Genomic DNA, 25,231 nt, shown 5'->3' with positions numbered 1-25,231 from the left:
CGCATTATGGCAGGGAATCGTATATACTTTGGACTCCGGAGGACGCTCCGGTCAAATAAAATTCGCCGCCGCACTATCTACACGACGCTGATTAGACCGATGGTCCTCTACGGCCACCAGACCTCGACTATGTGGTGTTTTCGAACGGAAGGTGTTGCGTACCATCTACGGTGGAGTGCCGATGGATGACGGAACGTGGACCACGAATTGCACCAGCTGCTGGGAGAACCATCCTTCGTCCACATTGCAAAAATTAGGTGACTACGGTGGGCTGGGCATGTCGTTGGAATGCCGCATGACGACCCACTGAAAATGGTTCAGGAAAGCGACCCTACAGGAACAAGAAGAAGAGGCGCGCAGCGGGAAAGGTGGATCGACCAAGTAGAAGGCGACCTGCGGACCCTTCGCAGACTACGAGGCTGGCGAAGTGTGGCCATGGATCGAGTAGAGTGGAGACGACTTCTTCGGACAGCAGAGGACAACAAGGCCTTAGCCTGATTGGTAAGGTGAGGTTGGCACACTGGGCCAGGAATGCAATCTAGCGGAGCAAAATTAATAACTCCGAAACGAAGCATTTCCGCGACTTGGTGTCTTGGGCAAAGTTTCTCATCATAATAAGGACCACGGTCAAAAACCGTCCGAATTCGCAAAAAAAAAATTTTGTTTTGAATTTCTGTATGGCAAAATAGTGAACTTTTCGTGAACATTAACGGCAAAGAACTCATCAACACTAGGAGACCGTGAGTTCCTGCCCACCTGTCATTTTCCATCTCGGCCACTCATGTTCATATTTTCTAAATGTCTTTTTATACCACACGCTCTTACTCTCACTCTGGGTGAACTCTGAGAGCCTTGCGTCGAACAAAAAAGTCATCCGGAGTCTCAAAAAGCGAGATGCAAAATGACAGGTGGGCATGAACTCACGGTCTCCCAGTGTTGGTGAGTTCTTTGCCGTTAATGTTCATGAAAAGTTCACTATTTTGCCATACAGATATTCAAAACAAATTTTTTTTTTTGCGAATTCGGACGGTTTTTGACTTGTTTCATATGTCCGGAAGGTGTACGCTGGTCACAAATGCCGTGCCAAACTGATTTCCTACGCAATTAATCAATCTTTGATGTGAATTTCGCTAATAAACACGAGGAGCATTTCTTATAGCAAACTTGCCATAACAAAATGGGCATGGTTCTTTTAGTAAACAAACAAACGCTTCTTCCGACTGTGTCACCTCTCTTACTCGCCTAGCTCGAAAAGCGCCCCTCACGCAGCGTTGCCAGTATTCCAGATTTATCTGGATTTTCCAGATATTTAGTCGCCTTGCCAGATAGACAGACAGACCACGTATTTTTCCAGATTTTTTTTAATATGTTCCAGATTTACCCAGACTTTTAAATTGCTCTTTCCTCTAATAAAAAAATAAGAAGCCAAACTGGAGATTAATTTTACTAAAATTTTAAGTGCAGTTTCTGAATGGCTTTGAAAACCATTTTGGCAAAGTACTTGAGTACTTGGGTAATACTAAAAAGGATTTCAAACCAACTCTAACCTTACCTACAAAGCAGTTTAAAAGAAATTATCGGATAAGTCTAAGAATAGACACAACATTGAATGACATTATGCTAAAAAGAGGATCTTTTGGAGCATTCCAGATTTTTCCAGATTTTATATTTTACCTGGTCCAGATTTTTCTGAAAATGACCTGGCAACGCTGCCCTCACGTCAAATCATCCTCTCGCTGAAGTTCACTCTCCTTCTCTCTAGAGGAGTTTTTGTTTACTTCTTCCATCACTCGCGGTCGAGATGGTTTTATGACAGGTGGGCTCACGGTCTCCCAGTGTTGGTGAGTTCTTTGCCGTTAATGTTCACGGAAAGTTCACTAGTTTGCCATACAGAAATTCAACACAAAAAATTGTATGGGTGGATTTGAACAGTTTTTGACCTGTTTCATTAGACTGGAAGGTGTATGCTGATCACAACTGCCGTGCCACACTGATTTCCTACGCAATTAATCAACCTTTGATGTGATGTTTGAATATTTGTATCTTTAATTTAACCATATATTCTACCTTTGGGCAAAGTTTTATAAAATTCTGGGACTCTAAAATAAAAAAAAAAACGGCACCCGAGCTGAAACGAATATGTCGGTTTGGTATGGATTAACCTGACAAAAGCTGTAAAATACAGAGGAACAATACCATAAAAATGTTCCCAGAATCCAAAAATCAGTTTTGGATCTAACGTCCAACGTGCAACGGTGAATGATTATGCGGCTTTGGCTTGTTTTGTTAGGGACCAATTTTCTGATGCCTGTGTTAGAGGCGAGCACCGTGCGGTCGATGAAAATGTATGAGAAATTGAAATGTTTCCATATTTCTTAGATATAAGCTATTTAAATAATAAAAAATTATAATGTGCGCCATATCACACAAATCTTATAAGACTGCCGAGTCGATCGACTTAAAAATCGTCAATACCCATTGATTGTTGGTGAAGTTATTAGCATTTGAAATCTTTCCAATTTTGGCTACATTTCCCTGGATTGGCACTCTTCCCGAAAGACGTAGTCCTATGTTTAAAAAAAATGATGGCAGTTTGGTTTTGTTAAGTAAGTGTAGAAGGCTGACAATACGAGCAACGAGCTGGAGATTTTTGGGATGGTTATGACACACTTAGCGTGGATTACACACAGGTTCATATTCTTCTGGCAGTGGCGAGTTTGGTGCACGGTACCGGGTTAATTGTTCTTTGTTGTGGTTGAGGAATTCTGAGATCTATAAGCGCTTTGTAAGCATGACACTTGGTAAAGATGGCCAACAGTGGTGTTTCTCACGATGAGCATCGACTCGAACAATGCCGGTGTTGCTTCTTCACTATTTTTTTTCTGGCTGAAGTGCTCTTCATACCGTTTGTGTAGAGCTGCTTCGTGATGAACGGTAGGAACACGTCCAACGTTCGAAAATAAATGCAGCTTCGGCTTGTTTCGTTTGGTACCAACTATGTGATGGCTCTGTTAGGAAAGACACCTTGTGGTATAAGGAAATGTATAGGAAATTTTGATGCTACCAGTTTTAGTTAAATTTCTGATTTTTTTTAAAGCTATTTTCACTGTTTGTACTATACGCCACAAAATTGCTGGATAAATTCCCCGTCGAATGGCATATTGCATTACATATGTCACATTAATGCTTTGGAGAAATATGGGTTTGAAAACACCCCCCGTTTTTGTTACAAGTCTCATTTTACCGAAAAACAAGTTGCCTGGACGCAATTTGATTCAATAGCATCTTCGCAACCGTAGTTTAATCAAAATCAAACAAAAGTGCAACAGGCTCCAGATAAATTTCCTAGCTACGTCAATTACGAAATTCCACTTACGCCCAGCCAATATCCCTAGTATCATACTCACCGGATGCCCTCAATCCTCGCTGATCCATAGAACCATCCGCCAGCGGCACCATTTCAATTAATCCCGTTATCAAATTTTCAACGATCCATTACTCGGAAGCACAGACCTTCTCTGCTTCCGCCTCAAGATGACCCAACCTCGAGAGAAAAACAATAAGAAAAACGAAATATGACAAGCAGAAGCAAAATCCCATCAGCATCAGCGCATTTTCCACCGACTGCAAATTTGATTTACCGGAACCGATAGAAGCGGTTGGGGGCAGAGCGGTGAATAAGTGATGATACGATTCGATTTTGGATCCGCAAACCCGTCCCGGATTGTACGTGCAAGTCGCCCGTTCCAGGTATTTGCTTGTTTCGGCAGTCTTGGAACGATTTGCATGCACCCTAAAGGATCATACTTGCTTTTCGATGATTCGGTGGGGGTGCATAAAGCGAGCATGGTTTCTCTCCGCTTATCCGAGGGACGCAAAAGGGTGGCACGCATCAATGGAAGTGATATCACCCGGATTTGTTCTGAGCCAGGGAGCAAACGGTTTCGCTTTGAAAATCAATTTTTTATTGCTTTATCAAAAATAATTCTAAAAAGTAGATTTTCAAATTCTTTGTTTTCTTCTGTTTTCCTTGGGTTTTTTTTTTCTTTAGTTCTGTTATTTACTTACTTGTAATGAAGTGACTGAAAAGATTTGACTACCGTTAAAATTTACTTCCTTAAATCATTTTCGGCGATTGGTTTCTGCTTAGTTCCTTAATGTCTCACTTAATCATCACTTGTTTCATTATGTCTCTTTTTGTTATTGTGAAGAAGAATCTGTGTCTGTGTGAGTGATTTTGTCTTTCTTATCGGATTATTGGTTAGCTTAAGTCTATTTTTACCAGTTAAAAAGAGAAGTAGCTGTAAAGATCAGGAGGTTTCCTCGGGGACACAAATACTCGTTCTCCGACTTTTGGTTTTTTTTAATTATTTTCTGGGACCGAAATTCACATTACATCCTAGTTTGGTAGCGCAGTTCTTACCTTAGGGGGTCTCTTAAAATCATGCATTTTACTTGGTTTCGTAAATCTTTGTCTTTTGTTTTTATCGGTACACTCTTACACGTCTAATACATACACAGCAGGGAAATAAGTTAAGCAAATTTACAATCTATCGCTAGAGATCATCACTAAGCCTACGGAGGAAACGAAAATACATGCTACAGCGGAATAGATCGTGCTACTGCTGCTTGGCCGAATGGCACTGACTCCGGAGTGTCCCCTGGATCGATCGACCAAGCCTTTGGATTCACGCGGATAGGGCCCGTCAGTCGGGCCGATCAGTTCCTCCGGGCAGGGAAGCCGCTCCTTGCCCACCTTGATCAGGTTGAGCACTTCGGGCTGCTCCTCGACGGTGAATTCGTTCTCGGCGGCATCCTCGATGTACTCGCCGTCGTCGTCGAATGCCGGTTCCAGGAGGGTCGGGTCCACGGACTGCGCATGCCGGGGGTCGTTGCTGTAGGAGGTCTTCTTACCGAGGGTGCACTCGATTTTGCTCAGGCTTTCCCGGAGGTCCTCGTTGCTGGTGCGGTTACTGAGATCGTAAACCCAGGCCAGGCGACAGTCGCAGATGAAGCGGTTTTCTGCGGGGAAAAAGATGCGGTGGAATGGGGCGTTTTAATTTTCTGGGAGATTAGTTTAAGAAGAACATGATTATTTAGATTGCCTACTGGCACGGGAAATGCTTTAAAGGGTTGGTTTTGGCCTTAAGGTCCGGTGATTTTCGGCAAATGATTGAGCAAATTATAGATTATTTAAAGAACTTCCTAGATGGAGAAGCTCTGAAAACTTCAGTAAAGTCCCTAAATTTCGGGAATTTACAATACCGGATAGAAATCCCAAGTAACATTGCAGGTTTTATCAAGGTTTTATAGCATTCTTCAAATCTAAATCATGGTCTACAGAACCCTCATAAAACCAAAATTGTTACTTGGGATATATAAGATCGAGAATTCTTTTCTGTTCAAGGAAAGTGCAATATGGCTTTACTTTTCATGATATGCATCGACAATTCTGGCTTGAAATGATATTGCTAGCCCAAAAAAATGGTTTTCTGTCCAAAAGTTGTTGTTTTATGATTTTTGTAAATTTTTAGTGCCCATATGATTATGACGCTGGATTTCCCTTAATGTGTACTGAATTCTCAAACACGATTTCTCATTTCGAAGTTAACTGGAACCTCTGACATATGATCGAAGTTCTCTGACCTTTTCACCTTTTCTATAAAATGTTTATGATTTGATGACGTGAATATGCCCTGGAGATACTTTTAAATTGCTTCCGATGCCTTATTTGAACTACACAACTACCTTCGACTTATCAGTTGATTTTGGCAATTAACTCGAAATCAATAGCACTAGCACAATACGCACCTCTGATCGAAAGCAGCGCACTTTTGTTGACCAGGTTATCCATCAGCGGAACGATGTGGTTGTAGCTCAGCGTTTCCAGTGCATTGCCATCCAGGTTGAGTACCTTCAGGGCCGGAACGCTCGTGAACGTACCAGTCTCCAGCGTTATCAACCGGTTGTTTTCCAGGTGCAGATAATGAAGGTTGCTCAACCCGTCGAAGGCTCGTTCGTCCAATTTCTGTCGGAAGTCAAATAGATAAAAGTAAAATTGATTAGAATTCTTTCTCTATGCAGACAGTACCATCCCAACTCACCTCAATTTTGTTCCCATCCAGAAACAGCATCTGCAGGCTCCACAGATCGGCAAACACCGTACCGCCCACGTAGTTGACGTCATTGAACGACAACTTCAAGATCTTCAGATTGTCCAGTCCCTTGAAATACTCCTTGGCCAGCACCGAAATCATGTTCATCTCCAGCCGTAGCTCCTCCAGCTTCGACAGCTCGATGAAGCCATTGTCGTGCAGCTCACTGATCGTATTGTTGGCCAAATTCAGCTTGATCAACATCGGCAAGTTGACGAACGCTTCCCGGTCTACCTTGCGGATGTCGTTATTCTCCAACATGATCTCATCCAGCGACGGATGGTTGGCGAATGCGTTGGGGTGTAGCATCCTGATCTGATTGTTTGGCAAGTTCACCGTTCGCAGTTCAGTCAGATTCCCGAACGCGTACGGATGGATATCCGCAATGATTCCGTACTCGATCGAAAGCGTCCGAAGCTTCTTCAGCGTGAACAGCACGTCCGATGGGATGTAGGTGAGATTGCCGGACTTTCGGACGGTGAATTTGAGATTCTCCAAACTGGTCTGGGTGTGGAAGGCCAACCAGTTGGCATCCTTCCGGGGGAGTTCACCGTCGAAGATCGAGCAGGAAACCTTCTGGGCTTTGGCGTGGCCTTCCGGCGAGCAATGGCAGGCCAACTTCATGTTGATGTCCTCGGAGCAGATATCCACCAGCGGAGTGGTGATCGTGGGCTGCGAGGCGTAGATCTGTGTGGATTTCCCCTTTCGGTGGGTATCCTTTTCGTAGCTTCTGGCAAGGGTCGAGGTGATTGACAGAATGAGCGCCAGCGTTGCTAAGCTCGACCGTGAGCAGGTTGTTCGTGATGGAGACATGACTGAGGGATTTTCCTTCTTCCTTTGTAGAGACGGTTGGTTTTCACAGGTCAACCGTGCCCGGTGGTTGGGGTAATCCTAGATGAAACGGCTAAAGGTAAACACACCGGGAAAGTGAGAAAGAGAGGAGAAAAAGCGGAAATGTAAACACCATTCGCTAATTGGTTTGATTTGATTTCGTTTGTTCTGAGTTTACGGTTCAAGGAAGCGAATAGGTTCGGTCGGTTCGGTTTGCTGATGTTTTGTTTGTTTGGAAGACGCGCGAGGGTAACTAATCCGGATTGTTTGTTTTTGCTATTTGGGTGGCGTTTTATTTCTGCAACGGGAGGAAACACGCGTTTGGCTGGGAGTGCTTTTTTTTGCAATTAAACGGAGAAAGAAATACAAAATCATGGGGCAATTATTGGATTAGGAGTTTTTTTTTTGTTCTGCTGGAGCGTGGGTGGCAGCAATCACCTTAGCAGTGGACTTTTTTTTTAATTACTTGACTCAAATTGAAGGGGAATCAACATGCAAAACAACAGCAGTTTTATTTTAATTTTGATTCAACTATATGTGAATCCATGGGATTCTAAATAATTTAAACTTATCCACCTGAACCAGCCCCTGGGCAAAACAAAAGCCATTAAAGGCTCAGTTATTTATCCGTAGTCGAAATAAATTTTCCGAATGAATTATTTTCCTGAATGCTCGGCGTGGTCATTGTCGTCACCGTTGTTGCTTCAGGGGACGATTAATGATGAATTCATACTATCATCCTATTGTTCGATCCTTGAAAGGCTAATTTAAAAAAAAAATCGCTAATCATCCGTTAACTCATCACCCGGCATCCGAACAGCAAACAAAACGCCGACCTGTTATTGAAGCTGAAAACCATTGTGCGAACCCTTTAGTGCATTGTTGGAGTGCTATTCGATTGCGCCTCCATGGCCGGAAACAAAATCCTGATACCCACATGCTACCAACATAGGACGAATAAATATTTAGAGCAATCATAGCTCATTAATATTGGATCGAAAATCAACACCGAAAACATAGCACATCATGCAGTCTTTGCATATATCTCCAAATTTACCGGCCAGTCCGTTCAGTACACAACTCCCACCCAAAGTTGCGTTGACGGTGGCCTGTTTTATTTTCCCAACCAAATTCACTGTGCCGAACTCACGAGAGTGTTAGTAGCTAGAGGTATGAGCAAACAGTGCCCGTAGTCAGCAGAACTCTACCAGGTCCTCCACAGTCAGTGTTTGAGTTGTCCTTGCAGTCAGTGTATTTGATTGCTTTCATATTTGATGGTGAAATAGAAGCGCAAACATGGCCGAATGAGTCAACTTTCATTTCTCGTATGTACTGGTGACTCGAGGGCGGGGAAGCTGTTGATTTTGCAGATTGCAGAGCGGAAGTAGAGGCCGGCCTGCAATAATGTTTGGCCCGATGTATGCAGAAGCTTTGGGTAATGTTTGCAATTGCATCCTCAGTTGTGGTTTTTCATAAACTATTGGGCTTGAAGTTTGTAGATGCGAAATTAAAATAAACGAAATTAGTTGCAATGCTCGATTTCTGGATCAATTAATTTATTTTCGGGCAGCGGTATAATTTGCGTTGACTGGGTAGCTGTTTTGGGACAATGAATACGTGTCAGTAAGGTGATACTCAGCCGGTGTTTTTTATGACGCATCTTACTATCTCTTCGAAGACCACAAACATTAGCTCACACAATACACATTCAAGTTTGGTAATTGCTGATATCTTTGTCCTTGGTACGTCCTCAAGGATTATCCCAAATTCAAATCTTTGTGATGCTCTTGATTGTTGTAGGTTACTTCTACTATAGGGTAGAGCGCTACTTTGTCGTTATCGCCCATTTCCGTTCTATCGATCAGAAAAGATCAATAATATCAATGATCTCACCGTGCACAAATCAATAATAGGTATGTGCCGATGCGTTAGTTCATTAGCTACAACATAAATCCTATTAGAGCGCATTGTATGAATATTTACACCTATTGTTTTCAAAATAAAAGAAGCGCTCCTAGCGAATCCCCTTTTTCTACGTTTATCCGTAGGACGAAGAAAATCTAATACCGTTTCAATGCGTTTGGACGGAATTGAAACTCGTAGAACAAATTTAGAATCAAGAAGCAGTATTAGATTTTAAAAAATATCTCAACAATTTGTGACTCTTTATCAAATTCAATAGTACGTATGAAAAGGTGAATAAATTTAGAAGTTATATTTGACAGAAATATTCCCCTTTTTGTTTAAACTCGTTCAGAAAAGAGAGATAAAGCGTGGGTTGTGCTTAGTACGACGGAAATTAGATCAAAAACCCTACTTATGAAACAAAACTCTTTATCATGGTTTCTACTCAATGAAGAAAACCAAATTCCCTGATATTCCCTGATGTTCCATAAAGGTTCAAAAGAATAACAGTACCTACCCGGTTTTGGCAACACGACTTCCTCAGCTATTAATTTCCACAGATATGTATAGGGTGTCCCAGAATGTCTTAGCATGATTAAAAAAAAACGATAACGTAATTCTGTTTACAGCAAATTCGGTTTTTATTTCGTATTCATGTTCTCTATAGTATTCTCTTACAGTTAAACGTAGAAAATCCGAGATCCGATCAATCGTAAGCCAAGTCGGATTTTTGATCTCACGCTACTCGTTGGTTTCAGCACAGATGCCTTTCCAATTTTCAACAATTTTGGATACTTTTTCGCAGTGTTTCACAAACTTTGTAACGGAATCCGCTGCCTTTACATGTTTCCGCAAATATGGTCAGGGCCCAAAAAGTTTCGATTGGCCTGGCCTGGGAAAAGTTTGGCGGATTCATCTCCTTGGGTACGAATTGGACCTTGTTGGCTTTATGCCAGGCTAACGTGTCCTTGAAGTAATGAACCGACATCAAAACAGTACTTAGGCGTCGTGTTTGCGGATCATGTCATTGTCTCCGTTGTCACAAACGGTTTGGAAAGCATACCACACTCACAAATGGCTTGCCAAACCATAGCCTTTTTACCGAATTCTTCGGTAAAAATCGACTCACCCGCGTCGTCAACACTTCGGCCATCACAAACGCGGTGTAGTGCTGATCACCAGGAAGAGCTTTGTAATCAAATTTAACGTATGATTCATCATCCATAATCACGTACATCGATTTTCCGCACAGCAATTGGTCGTATAACTTTCGAGCCCTCGGTTTGACGGATGCGGCTTGTTCGTCACTGCGCTTTGGCTTCTTCTGCTTCTTATACGTCTTTAGACTCATTCTTGCTGGACGTTACTCTTCGAGAATCCCAATTTTTTAGCCACGTCTCGAATCGAAACAATTTTTTATGCGAGTGAAGACTTGCTCGATTTTCCGGTCTAGATTTCGGTCAACAGGGTTCGGATTTCGTCCAGATTTCGGTCAACAGGGTTCGGTTTTCGTCCAGATTTTTGCTTGTCTTGGAAAGTTGCTTCATCATCATAATTTCGAATCGCGTTTTGAACGGCTCCAATGCTTACACCTTCCAATTTCGCTTATAGACTCAGAGAAATGCTGGAGATAGTACACTTGTTTCCGGAGAAAATTTCTTGGTTCGCATTGTCACGAACATGTAAAGAACTGACACTTGCGATACAAGAAACTGTTGATTGAAATGTAAACAATGATTCAGCGTGATAATGAGCTGTTTAAACGTCATCTGAAACAAGCAGGGGTGTTCCAAAGTTGTACCTAGACATATTAGTGCTTTTTGGACATTTGTTCATGAAATACAATATGGTAGAGTTAAATATTGTTGAACTTGAATTTTGAAAATCACTAGAGGATACACATCAGTCCACAAATGTTCACAGAAAATCCTTTCCTTGCTTTTTTGACGGAGGACACAATTAGACCTGTCTACCGCCTCCGCTGATGAAATTGAGCCGGTAAAATCTTTTATGCCACTGTGGGGAAGGTGTTGCCCGATAAAGGAGATGTGGGCCGTCAATGCATGCGAACACACCCCTGCATCACCAGAGCGACAGCGGAAGCATTCGTCAGCGCGGTAGCGCAGCAAACGGGCCTCTTCTCTCGCAGACCGTCGCCAAAGACACACGTATAGGTGAGTTGCTCCCCAACTGGCAGAGCGATTCCACCGGAAGACTCCGAACCGCTGGAGCGGCCAGCGGAACTCCACATTGGCGATCCTGCCAGGTTTGCCATTATAGTTAATGGCAAATAAATCGAATACACTGAAGTGCACCCACAATGGAAGCTGATGAAAGCCTCTATGGACGGATTTCTCGCCTTGAAAACGTCTTAACGCAGCTCGTAAAATCCATGGAAACTGCCCAAGGAAACGTTCTACACGAGGTCCCAAAAGGATCTGATCGTCCGCATGAAAGGGAAAAAGGCTGGGGCAATTCCGTTGAGGCCAGCGGAACTATTCAAAACACCTCAAGCATCCGTTGGGAACAGATCCCAGCCTTCCCCAAAGACGTGCCCGCCAATAAGCTGTGGGAGGCTTGGCAGCGGTTTCTCGAAAATTTCGAGATAGCAATATCGCTTTCGAATGTGTCGGATCCTATTTGTCGCGCCAAGCTCCTCTTTTTGTCAATGGGCACAGAATTGCAAGGGATAGTCAGAGCCGCTAAGCTTAGGCCGAACCTAGATGAATCGACTTCCTACTCGTCATTCTTAACGAATGTTGATACGTATTTGAGGTCAATGACGGATTCGGCATCGGAGCACGAAGCTTTTACCAGCATGCAGCAAGGCAAGGCCGAGCCCGTCGTTGCTTTTCATTCTAGACTCACAGAGAAAGTGAGATTGTGTGGATACAGCTTAGATGACCAAGAGAGATTCGTCCGAACACAGCTGCTTAAGGGTATGCTGAACAAGGACTTGGCCAAAACCGCTCGCACGTTCAATTATAAAACGAATTACATCGTGCAGTCTGCAACCAAAGATGAGGCATACAAAGCAGAAAACAAGCGGAATGATGATCACCCTCAGGCTATACTCGCTGTCACCCAGCAGTCCAACAACGAACATCAGAAGAAGCAGCATTTCAGACAGTCAGAACAGACACGTGCGAGACTGACAGAACCATATCGGTCATCAGGACGCTATGGTCAGGGCCGGCGATCACGATGCTCAAGGTGTAACCGACAGTCCCATACTGGAAATTGATGTCCAGCCGAGAGAAAGAAATGCAACAATTGCGGCATTGAGGGCCATTTCGCCGCAGCTTGCCGTAAAAGGCGCGTCAGTTTCGTCCAAGACCACCAGAAAGTGAAACAAAAGCGGACTGATTCGCTAGATTCAACCGAAGACGAGAAAGCTGAACAGGTACGGTGAATTGTTTTAAAAGATCTAGAGAAATAAAAAAAAACATGGGTTGCGTAAGTGTAGCACAACAGTATCTTATCCGAAACGTTTACACATTCATTACAGGGTATAAGCGCTATTTCTATCGAAGATCTACTGGTATACTGCCGTCTCGGATCATCAAGTCCCATCAGCTTCTTGATTGATTCGGGATCCAACGTAAATATCATCGGTGGTTCCGACTGGGAGAATCTGAGTAATCAATTACGCATGGGATTGGTTGGTCTGGAACCATTAAATCTTCAGCCTAATCAAGAAGTTCGGGCGTATACCGTTAAGAAGCCTATGTCAGTGAGTCACGTTTTTCGAGCTCAGGTAGAGGTCATAGGGTCCACGAAACCAACGGTATCAGCAGAATTCCTCGTGATTGATGAAGGCCGCCGATCGTTACTTGGAAGATCGACGGCAAGTGAGATGAAGTTATTGAAAGTGGGATTGACGGTTAACAGTTGCGCGAACTCTAACCTGTTGGAAATATTCCCAAAGATGCCGGGAGTGAAGGTAAAGTTTAGTGTAGACAAAACGATCCCACCCGAAAAAAACACCTACTATAACGTCCCAGATGCTTATCGAGAAGGAGCTAGGAAACGTCTGGATGAAATGGAGGCTCGTGGTATTATCGAGCGGGTCAGTACGGCACCCGAATGGATTAGCGGAATGTCGGCCGTGCTGAAAGGTAAAATCGATTTCCGTTTGGTGGTGAATATGCGTTCACCCAATAAGGCCATCAAACGGGAATATTACCGCCTTCCTTTGTTGGACGAAATGAAGGTAAAGCTACATGGATCTTGATTTTTCACCAAACTAGATCTAAGTAATGCCTTCTACCACCTCGAACTCGCGAAGGAATCACGTGACCTGACAACGTTCCTAACAGAAACCGGGATGTACCGATTCACCCGTTTGATGTTCGGCGTGAATTGTGCCCCTGAAATCTTTCAGCGAGAAATGTGCCGGCTGCTAGAAGGAGTAAAACATGTGATAGTTTACATAGACGATGTACTAATCTTCGCCAATACACTAGAAGCGCTCCGTGCATCAACCACTAGGGTATTGCAGATTCTAAGAGGCAACAATTTGACCTTAAACGTGGAGAAATGCGAATACGAGAAAAGCTACACCAAATTCCTTGTGCACGAGTTGGATGGAAATGGATTCCACATAGACGAAGCCAAAATCAAGGACATTCGAAAATTTCGATGGCCAGCTACCGTCTCGGAGCTACGTAGTTTTTTGGGCCTAGCATGATTCCTTAGCCCCTACATTAAGAAATTCGTTGACATGACAAGTCCACTTTGGGCTGTATCCACTGCCCAAACCTGGTGTTGGAGTCCAGACCAGGAAAAAGCATTTGAGGCAGTGAAGGAGAAGATCTCTAATTGCACAACCACGTTGGGATACTTCTCAGAACACGACAAAACCATACTATATCATAAGTTTCGCATACTATATCATAAGTTTCGCCTCGAAAGCTCTGACGCCAACGGAAAGAAAATATGCCCAGAACCAGCGCGAGGCCTTAGGTGCAGTTTGGGCTGTCGAACAATACATATGAACCAGTTTGGCACGATTTCCTATCAACGATTTGGGAAATTACTGTTGTTTATTAATGGCACGTTTAGACTATTTTTCCAATGGTTCGCAACATAAATAAACACAATTTGGTTCGAGTTTTACTTAGAGTAATTTTCATCTGCTCAAATCGAGTAGTTGACTTATATTGTATTCTTCTTTAAAGTGGAGGAGAAGGGGGATGTGGGGAAGGTGTTGCCCGATAAAGGAGATGTGGGCCGTCAATGCATGCGAACACACCCCTGCATCACCAGAGCGACAGCGGAAGCATTCGTCAGCGCGGTAGCGCAGCAAACGGGCCTCTTCTCTCGCAGACCGTCGCCAAAGACACACGTATAGGTGAGTTGCTCCCCAACTGGCAGAGCGATTCCACCGGACGACTCCGATCCGCTGGAGCGGCCAGCGGAACTCCACAGCCACCGAATAAACACGCCGATGAAAAATCCGCAGCACCTTTGAGGTGAAATTAGAACTTGTGTGTGATGCAACCATTGTCATTTAATTTTTTGCCGTTTGTTCACACTTTCTCGATCCAGCACTCAGGAATGAATCATTCGGATCGGATTTAAGTCACTTTTATTAACAACACGTTGATATTTGACCTCTTACATGTCCAAGTTGTGCGGGATTCTACGTACATCCGAAATACATCATTTTAAATTTCATATAAATAGTTATATGACTACAAGGCGTGTACATTCAAATACGTATCAGAGTAATACAAGCATATCATTTATCGCTATCAACATTTTGTTTTGTTTTTCTTGGTTTGTTTTCCGTCGATCTTGTTTTCCGTGCTGAGCACCAATGCTACCGACGCCAGAGAGGCAGCTCCCACACCTGGACCCTACCTATCGACCCATCAACTCATGAACCGGGGACCAACGGCTTTTCTTCCCGTGATCAGAGATGTTATGCCTCAGAACATCCCGGCGGCGCCGACTGGGATTGAACCCAGGCCCGCTGAGGTGAGAGGTAATCACGCTTACCACTACACCAGCGGCGTAGCTATCAACTTATTAATGTCGTGTAATGCTCAATAAATGAAACAATTCCTAGGGGCCATTAAAACGTTACATAATGCAACAGATTGCTTTTAAATACTACACGGAAACAAAACCAATCTCCGAAATGAGAAAAATTACTCATGATTTCATGAACTTAGTGTATTGTCATGTTATGAAAATACACCATGAATTATATTCATGATATCATGAGCTATGTTTGCGTAACGCAACCAAAATTCCCTAAATCATGAATCATCCGAGTTGAAATCATGAACTAAATTCATGAATTTAACTTTTAGCTTTTAAACCATCAATGTTAAAAAAAAAAAAAAAAAAAAAACAAAAAAAAAAAACATCAGGCTGGTCTCGAACCAAGAAATCTTAAGATCATAAAACCCTTACTTTGACCACTAAACTATCAGTACTTGAATAAGGGAGGCAAGAGTCGTATAAGAGATACCTATGTAGTTCGGTGAACACGGTTTGTCAGGTAACGCTTGTAGCGGTCATGATTCCGCTGCATAATAAAATCATGAATCTCCATCACGAATCTATGAATCATTGTTATAATTCCATGGAATGGCAAGTTTCTCCAATTCATGATTTTTAATTCATAAAAATGGACTCAGATTTTTCCCCGTATAGTTCACTTCTAATCTGTGTCCAATTTTTTAAATTTTCCCCATATTCTAGAAGTTTTCCCCGGCAAAGTACAGGGTGCGTGGCGAATTTTTGCAGTAAATGGCATATTTGAGAAAAAATACACCAGTTAGTTATTCTAGCAATGAATTTTGTGCGATTTATTTTCTTTCGCAACATATGGAAGTTGTAAGTAAATTAATTCAAAAAAATTGCCTTCCCTTTCAACGACTGTAGTTAGACGCTTCCGGAAACTGCAGTATGCACGTTTTAAAATGTTTCGATCCATAGATGTCATCACTGCCTTGATTTTAGCTTTTAGCAACTTAAGTGTGGTGTGAGGGGTTCTATTGGTATCTCGTTGGACGACGCCCTATACAAAATAATCCAACGGATTGATATCGAGACTGCTTGGGGGCCAAATTTCTTCCTCCCAAATTTACGAAATATTTTCCGTAAGCCATTTCTGTGCTTTATTAGCAGTATGAGCAGGTGCTCCGTCTTATCACTTTCCCAAGCCTTTTTTAATATTATACACTGTTCTTTCAGACACATTTACCGACCGAAATATTTCTTTCATGCATACTCCGGCGCGCAACAAAGCGACAACGGCTGACAAATTGCTCTCTTGTTTCGACATCTTTACGTTTACTCAACATTGTTTGATTAAATCTTACACCTAACAGTATAAGCTATCCAGTGCTGCCAAATATATCTAAATCATGATGCACAAGCATGAGAAATTACTATTTGAAATTTACTGCAAAAATTCGTCACGCACCCTGTATAGGAAAATTTACTCGGCGCACATGTCTAGTCACAATGATTTGACGTTTCAGAGAATTTCTCACTTTCGGTTTGTTTTGTTGTTATCTTTTTCATTCAACACGCGTGAATTCTTGTCGTTAATCCCAAGTGTGTTGTGAATGGCTGTTCAGTCTCGACAAAATCAAAATACTGCTATTTAATTTTTGTCCAACGTTTCGGTCCGTTTAGGACCTTCTTCAGGGACTATAAAATTGTTTATTAACATTTTAGTTAATTGAAAATGTGTTTTAATAATTTTTACAAAATTTGTTATTTTTACCAATTTTTACAGTTTTCTTGTCTAGTGTGGTTCTGTGGAACCTGAAGATGTCCCGAGGTCAGAGTTTCTGTTTGTTTTGATTTTGGTTTTCAGTTTCTCCCATTCCGATTGTTTTTCAGCCAATGTAGAACTGCTAATCCCAAGGGGGAGGTGGCTGTCAAATACGATCAATTGTCGCCTATCTCGCATAACTGGTTCCAAACGTAAACAAGCCATAAAAATCCTACAGGGTTTATTCACGTTTGAAACCAATTTCAAAACAAGAATGATCAGTAGGTTGATTTGACAACATGTCCCCTTCAGGTTAGTCTCTGTATTCGTTCAACTTTTAAAACGAGTGAGGTATGGAACGGAGCCCAGATGGGAGCTGCATATTCTAGGAGGCTCCTTACTAGAGTACCCAAGTATCAATTCTGCAATCATTTGGCATCCACTCTGATTTATGATGGTTTTATAATGGCAATGAATAATCCATTTAGTTTAAATCCAGCATTTTGCAGTGTAACACGTTCCTGCTTAGTAGTTCACCTTTACGCTGTTTTAAAAACCTTTTACAGTCTGTCGAGAAGTCAAAAACTGTCTTGTTTTAAAATTAAATTTAAAGTTGTTCTCAATCCCACCATAAAACTGTTCTATAAATCAATCATAAACTTCATTAGCAATTTTTTATTAATGTCTTGATAAAATACTCTATAAACCTGTTCTATCATTATAAAAGCAATCATATAACCATTAAGTTTTAAATGAGGGCAAATGGTATATATTGTTGCCTTTTAGGCTTTTAAAAGTGTATCATAAAATCTCCTCTGTTTACAAATTGAATTTTAAGGATGGATCCTCACAGTGAATAAAAACCAAATTTATGACAAGGATATATCGAAGGATAAACGAAGTTGGAAGAAAAATTCAAGCGATGCTAACGACCGAAGGAAGGTCGATTTCAGAACCAGCACGTCCGGCGGAACGGTTACAATCAACAACTGAGCATCTGGTGGAGAAGAGAGAAGTGAGCGTGGTCCTCAAATTCATAAAACATTGTCAAAACAGCCTGAAAATAAACCAGCCTTCTCCAGACCTTGCGAATAGATGAAGATCGGAATAACTTGTGTCAGTACCGACAGCAAACCACTGAAACTGTCAGTTAGCGAACACTAGTTGGTTTCCGATCCATAGCTGCGATTTTATTCGGTGAAAGGGTCATCACTTGGAAAAAATTAATTCAACTGTACATTTCTGCATCGTTGGATGGTGCACTTCCAGAACCATCCGGAAGAAGGGGATCTTTTCGGGAATTATCGAGGTTACAGTTGTGCGAAATGCGAAATATTGTGAACACTTTCTTAGGAACTGCTTCCAAGCCATCGGGAGATAATCGCCTGGAAGAACGCTGAATCTCACAGCGCAACTATCGAAAGATAAACAAACTTTGACGTTTAACTTTTGCAAGCAACTTTGCCTCCATAAATGCTGCCATAAATCTGAACGGGTTAAGATCAAGCAAAATGGCCTTAGATAAATACAATTCAGCCTGCAAGTTTTCTTCATAAAAGCCATTTTACAACATAAGGATTTTGTTATGGATTTCTTAAAAGCAAAACAACTTTTTCACAAATGACCCATGAAAATCAACTTTTATGCCACCGCCATATTACATTTAGTTTGCTTGTTTTTTTACAATCTTTGATTTTCTCTCTATATTTTCTTGGATATAACTATATTTTGGTAAATTTAGCAATGAACAAACATTTAAATGCGAATATCATAAAAAAATAATCTCAGCCTAGCTCGATCTGAAAAATAATTTATTTTATTCAATGTAAAATAATTAGTCAAATCGATGTTTTACGAGAGCGGACCTATTTTTTTCAATGTTTTCATGTACACTTCACATGAAATTTAATAAGCCACTTAAAACTAGGCCACATAATGAGAACTATTGTAATAAATTTGGATATTCAACACGATTTTTATACCATCAGTTTCTATTATAATTATTTTGATAAGATCGGATTCATAAATCCTTTTCTATCTTGATTGATGCTTTCCTAGTGGATTTAGTAAGCGGCTAGGGGAAACGGCTCGGAAAGGGTTTTGATTGTTGCTAAATAGCTTTTGTTGTAGTTTTCAAATAGTTTTCAATGCGTTCGTCATACAACCTTTTGCAGTAAATCAATCTTGAAGAGCTTCGAGAATACACCCTTCAGAACCTTCTTCAGGGTGGGCCAACTAGACATATTCTAGTCTTAATGAGGTTTTGGTGGATGCATTAATGACAAGATAGCCTTGACCAGGGTTTTATGAATGTTGTTTTATAGTTGCTTTGTAGTATTTCATAAAACTTAAAATGTTACTTGGGTACAGTACAGCATCTTCTGGGCGAAGATATCCGTGAACTTCCAAGTGTACCGCCGAATGAAACCCAGAACAGCATATGCCTTCGAAGTAACCATCGCTACGTGGTTGTTAAACCTCAACTTTGAGTCAATCGTAGCCCCTAGATCAAGAATTGATGACACTCGTTCCAATATTACAGATTCCAGCGTGTACTGGTGAGTGATAGGGGCGCAGCGACGAGAAAATGAAATTATTTTGAATTTTTTTTATATTGACTTTCATTCCGTTTTCACTGCACCATAGCAACACATTGTCAATATCACGCTGAAGTACAATACAGTCGAGGATTCTGTAGATTTTCAAGTCATCGGAAAACATCTGCTTGACACAAATCATTTACAAACAATACGAAAATTAATGGTCCCAGCACACTGCCCTGTGGTACACCGGAAGTGATTGAAAACGATTCCGAACGAGTAGAGTTTAACGACACGAAAGCATTACGATTCGTCAGGTAAGACCGAATCCAGTCAACCATCCAATCGGAGAGTCCCATAGCTTTCAGTTTTTCACAAGCACGTGGTACCGTGTCAAACGCTTTTGAAAAATCAATGTAAAAAGAGTCAACCTGATTGCGAAGTTCGACCTCGCGGAACAGTGTGTTGGTATAACACATCAAATTCGTGGATGTAGGACGATGTTGAACAAACCCATGCTGATACTCCGATATTAAAGGCTGAACAACACTGTAAAGTGCTCCGTTCACTAGGGTTTCGAAAACCTTGCTAATGCAGCATATAAGCGAAATACCACGATAATTGTCAACGTGGTTACAGCTACCGGATTTGTGTATTGGTACGATAGCAGCAGTTTTCCATAAGCTGGGGAACGTCCTCTCGGACAGCGAATGACTGAAAATACAGCGAATCGGTAAAGCCAGCGAGCGAGCGCAGTATTTCAGGAAATTCGGAGGAATTTCGTCAAATCCGGGGCTTTTTGATGCATTAAGTTGGTCAAAACTGTATGACATCATCTGGCGTGAAGCGTAGTAAGGGGAAATTTAAGTCATATTCATGTCAATCGTTGACGCTGTAAGCGGAGAGGCGAGCTTGCCTTGCACCATAAACACATTGAAAAAGCGTAGCGAACAAATTTGCGATCTCTTCCGGCGATTGCGGTTACGCCGTCTAGAACAACTGTGTTGGGTAGGCGATTGCACATCCTTTGCGACTTCACGAATTTCCAGAAATTCGATGGGTTTTGTCTCACGTTTGACTGTGTTCGTTGAACATGTTCTTCGTAGCTAGCGGCGAGTAGTTCGTTGTATTGAGTTTCAATTGAACGAAGAGTATTTCGGTTGTCCTCGGATTTAGAGATGAAAAACCGTTTGCGGGCCTTGCGGAGTTTGTTGCGGAAGTTACGCAGCTCTGTATTCTACCAGCGTTTCCACGCAGAGTAGCCGGAGAAAGGTCTACGAAGAGGAACACACTCGTGGAAAATTTCGTAGAACTGGTTTGTAATGACGTCAACTGAATCACCGTTCAGAACCAGGGACCAATTAACTGCTGTAAGTATGATCTAGGGCGGCTGTGAGTGTGACTGTGAGTTTTTAAGTTCAAATACTGCTGGGACATCATGACGATCAGGTAGATTGAAGTGCGCATCGAGGTTCAGAATGAATGGCCTGTGATGGATGTCAACATTAAGCAGTGGAACCGCTGGTTCAAGGAGATCAAAAACGTCTGGATTGGTAGTGAATGCCAAATCAAGCAGCTTTTCATTTGTGTTTACAAATGGGTTAACCTCAATTAGACACAACAGAAGTTGAACGAGTAGATGTTTTCCGCAACTGATATTAACAAAGGGCACTATTCTGGACAGCTCGCAACGTGTGAACTTAATGAATGGAGAAGTAAACAACACGTAAACAAGTAATTTGATGCTTCTGCTACTATCACAAAACTGACGAAAACCATGGGAGTACACTTTGTGAACATGTAACGAAATTATGAAAGATTTTGAATGTTAATAAATCAGCTGCCCCTGAACCAATTTAAATAATTTTAACACCAATCGATCAGAAATATTTCTACGCATCGACTGTTGGTCGGTATTGTCAAGCATTGTTCAAAAGCGTCGAAATAACTAACAAATCCTCCAATTACATGCATATGCTGCTTTCCCAACACAGTCATCAGATAATCGATTCTAGACGCCACATGTCGATGTAGCATTGGTGCTTCCCCAACACTGTCATCAGAGAGTCGTTAGTAGACTAGACAAGTCGTAGTGGCATTTGCCTCCGGTCTTCGGGCGTGTGCGGATAGGGAGGATGCAATTGCGTAAAATGTTGCACACTCATCGCCATATTCAGAACTACACGCCCCCCACGACCACACAAAATGCTATCCAGAGTTGTAATCTTGTAACCAAACTTGCAGGAAGCAGTGGTGCATGTGATTTTGATCGATTCTCTTCAGCGACTTTCTATTTCGTTAATAACTCGACGGCAAACACATTCATTGATACGTTTGTTGTTCTGGATGATAGAAGAGCAAAGCATATATAGTGCGAAATAGGTTAGTGAAGCCTTAATTCAGTCGTCAACTGACTCTTGCGAGTGCCCAATCATCCGGTTCAATTTTTTGATCGAGCTGCCTACGCGTCATCATCATCTTCCAAAGGCGTTAAGCCTGTACAACTATTGACCCTTTTCAGGGCCACCAAGATTTTCAAAAAAGGGTTACATTTCTTAACATGTCCCAACTTAAACTCATATCAAAAGGTTCTTTTCAGGGCAATCATAGTCATGCTAAAGAGTATAAACAGAGAGAACCCTGCTCAAATTCATATTCCTACACAAAACACAAGTTCCTGCTGCAGTTAACAAATAACAGTGATTATATAAGACCACGTAGTCCTACGTCACCATTGCGTACAACCTCAAAGGGCTGTCCTTTGTAGTTTTTTGCTCTCCACTCACCATGCTACAAAGCAATCTGGCAAAGGAAATAGAGCTTACTGGCTTCGGCAAACTCAAACATTCCTAAAATTCACAAGCAACGTAACAAGGGTAGAATGGAATGCAATATGCGTCTTTGGCGTTTCCCCATCTCATGGAGGAGCTCTTTGACCACCCTGATAATCAAATGTGCAGTATCCCTTTAGATATTCCACGCCAATACTGTCGGAGGCCTCCACTATACTATACTTTATAAACCTGAAAATTGCTCCACTCTAAGCAAACAAACTTCAAAACCGCAGCTGAGCCATCCAGCTAAATTACAGCCATTATGTTTGCACAGAACTTTGCCATAAATAGCACACACCAATCACCCTCGGCTCATTATCGATGCTCAATAATTAATCGACAGAAATCCGTGCGGGAAGCCGTCGACTAGCACCACCTCCTAGTGACAGTCCTGACCGGTTGATGACGGTGTCACGAAGACAACCGCAAAAGTGCACGCAATGCTTCACGTGACAGCGTAAAACCGCCCTGTTGGACGAAAAGAGTTTCCCCTGTCGACAATTAGTAGAGAAGACATTTCATTATCTTTTCTTTCGTCCCTCCTTCCCTCGGACCCGATGCTCCATTAAGGAATGGAAACAGACAGCACGTGGTCGCGTTTTAATTATGTGCACACATCGCCACGCACAGAATTTAATGCTAATTTGAAAGGATTCAATTAGGCCGCAGCCGGGACGAGCAGTGCACGCACTGTTAGTCTGCCACACGCAATCCGCAGTGTTCACCCAGGATGACGGCTGAACAAACCTTGATAAGGACGTTGAATTCGCTTAAAAATTGTTGCGTTTACAAATCTCCGAGCATGCTTGCTTCGGGAGCGAAAGGGTTTGAGACGATGTGTGAACTGTAAGCCAATTACCACCTACCATTACAGCCAGAGACCGCTCGTGTGCCGGAGGGGGTGATGATGTTTGGGAAAATGGTCTCCAAATTTAAGACGATTAAAAGCGCTTAGTGTCGGGAGAGATTTGCTTGCTTGGTGGAAATTTTATTGTTCGTTTTTCCTGGTGAAATTTGTTTGTTTTCGGCAGAATTTATGATTTCATTTGAAGTCATCTTTCGATTAATTTGACAGTGGGCGTTCATGAGGGCCAATGTTGCAAATGTAAACCAACTGAGTTATTGCTACCACGTTATAGGACATTGCAAATACTTCATTATAATGGTAAACAATTATAGAAAACACTTTTCTTCGTTTTGTTTCAATCAAAAACCAAAACGGGTCGTAGTTCACATTTTCCAAGAACGCTGTACCATTGTTCGTGGTTTTCGAGCTTTGATACCATCTCCGAAACGAATCTGGATACCGGTCGCGATGGTTGCCAGCCCAGTCAACATCTGCAAAAACCTCCAAGCATGTGTATTTCTGATAGTACTTGAGCACCCTTTTCGCTTCCTGCCAATCCAGTTGCGTTGGACAACTCGACTTCTGTGCCAGAATCGATGTGCTAACCGCTATGTCCGGACGTGAATGAATTGGCCACTTACAGCAAAACACTTATCAGACTGAGGTACTTTGCGTTGCTCGGCAGTCGATTCTCCTCCTCCTTCTGCTGTAGGTAGGCCGGATCCAAAGAAATATAGGAAGGAATCATGAAACCACCACCAATCGATTCAGAAGAGTTTTTCCATTAAAAATATGTACAACATGTTGACTAAAACCGTTTGGCAACCGAGATATTCAATTTGGTCGCGGTTATGTAAATTTGTGCCCACTGTGCGCTTTAGGCGATCTCTAAACCTTCATCAATTTTTACAATTTCTTGTACAGGGTCATATTTCATAACCTTCTTTTTTTAAATTTGAAACATTTGAGTTCACGGACTAGTGTGATATGAATGTCGTGTACCAAGTACACTCGCTGTTTAACTGAAGATTGATTAATTGTTGTCTTTCCAAACTTACATTGTACCTACGGAAGGTGCCTGGAACCATCCGTACTCTCTCGATCGCACAAATCACGATCGCGCCAATCATAATTGATTAACACTAATGCATCAGTTGTAGCAAGGACGAACCGACGTGCCATCTCATAGAAGTTGTGTTCAGATTCTTACACCAAAACTCCATATTTAAAATACGTTAAACACTACCGCCATCTACTTATCCGATCGCGTTATATCGTGACCAACGACATGAACACACGTAAAGTTTATATTGACTTGGTTTGCCTCTCGCCTCGTTTGACAGATCGAATTGTGGACAAACGAAATGTTCCAGTGGCATGTCGGCTCGTCGGTGGTTATCGATCGAAAGAGAGTGAGAGTTGTTGGTTGACAAAATAGAGGATAATGCAAAGTGTGAACTCAGTTAAGTCGAGGCATGCGTAATACGACACTTTTGATTGTGTCAAACAGGTTTGGAATAGGTGGTTGTTTTTGTTTTTTTTTTTTCGTCGATCTTGTTTTCCGTGCTGAGCACCAATGCTACCGACGCCAGGAAGGCAGCTCCCACACCTGGACCCTACCTATCGACCCATAAACTCATGAACCGGGGACCAACGGCTTTACTTCCCATCCGAAGGAAGGCGTGATCAGAGATGTTATGCCTCAGAACATCACGGCGGCGCCAGAATAGGTGGTTGACCAGTGGCAAGATTGCTGCTGGTCAACACTTAAAAATATGATTCGTTTGCATGGAAACAACGATCTATCACTGTTACAACCCTAATGACCACCTAGCCACAAAAAGGGACCATCAAGCTGTTCAGTCCGGTTCTCTTTTCGCTCGCTCTCTCGAGTAGTTCGGTGTTTTAAGTCGGTCGTGGAACTCGTCGAGAATTTTCGCTTTGGCTAACTAGGGTTACGGTATGTAATGTGGGTCTAGTCCTTTCATTCGGCCTATCACGCAAATAAATAATTAATTAAGGAATATTACACAAAAAATAAGGAAAATATTGATCACTGATGATTGATAAATGTGTACCACACACAAATCAATTTATATCACAACATTTCAATACATTTTCAGCTCTCGTAAGTAATAAAACTGGTTGAGAATATCACTCTGTTCGGAGTTTTTAGCCGCCATGACTTCTAAGGTTAAGATGGGAAGGTTGCACTGACGATCATCAAATGGCCTGATTATGGCATTTATTGAATGGAATTACCTGATAATACACACTAGACGTAAAACTCACAGTTACTGTTTGAATATTTTATGTTTATTTTAATTGTTTAACAACGTTTTCACAAGTAAATCATGGACCCAACTTTAGGGACACATTTC

At 42.0% G+C, this 25,231-nt stretch overlaps 1 protein-coding gene across 2 annotated transcripts in view; it reads right to left on the bottom strand.

Annotated features, from left to right (window-relative positions):
• Positions 1-4,476: 4,476 nt before the first annotated feature.
• The window catches only part of LOC135704215 (connectin-like), a 517,879-nt gene continuing 497,124 nt past the window's right edge, over positions 4,477-25,231 (bottom strand). For both annotated transcript variants that reach the window (XM_065225689.1, XM_065225688.1), the window contains 3 exons: positions 6,105-7,059; positions 5,812-6,028; positions 4,477-5,022 (listed from right to left, as the gene is read on the bottom strand). In XM_065225689.1, the coding sequence (XP_065081761.1) occupies positions 4,544-5,022; positions 5,812-6,028; positions 6,105-6,968 (1,560 nt within the window). In that variant the 5' untranslated portion in view covers positions 6,969-7,059 and the 3' untranslated portion in view covers positions 4,477-4,543. The remainder of the gene's footprint in view (positions 5,023-5,811; positions 6,029-6,104; positions 7,060-25,231) is intronic.

Source organism: Ochlerotatus camptorhynchus, unplaced genomic scaffold (genome assembly GCF_037179485.1).
Source record: "Ochlerotatus camptorhynchus isolate MF236.1 unplaced genomic scaffold, CSIRO-AGI_Acam_v1.1 ptg000232l, whole genome shotgun sequence".
Lineage (NCBI taxonomy): Eukaryota > Metazoa > Arthropoda > Insecta > Diptera > Culicidae > Ochlerotatus > Ochlerotatus camptorhynchus.
Note: the sequence above shows the minus strand (reverse complement) of the source record. Positions and strands in the feature narration are given on the sequence as shown.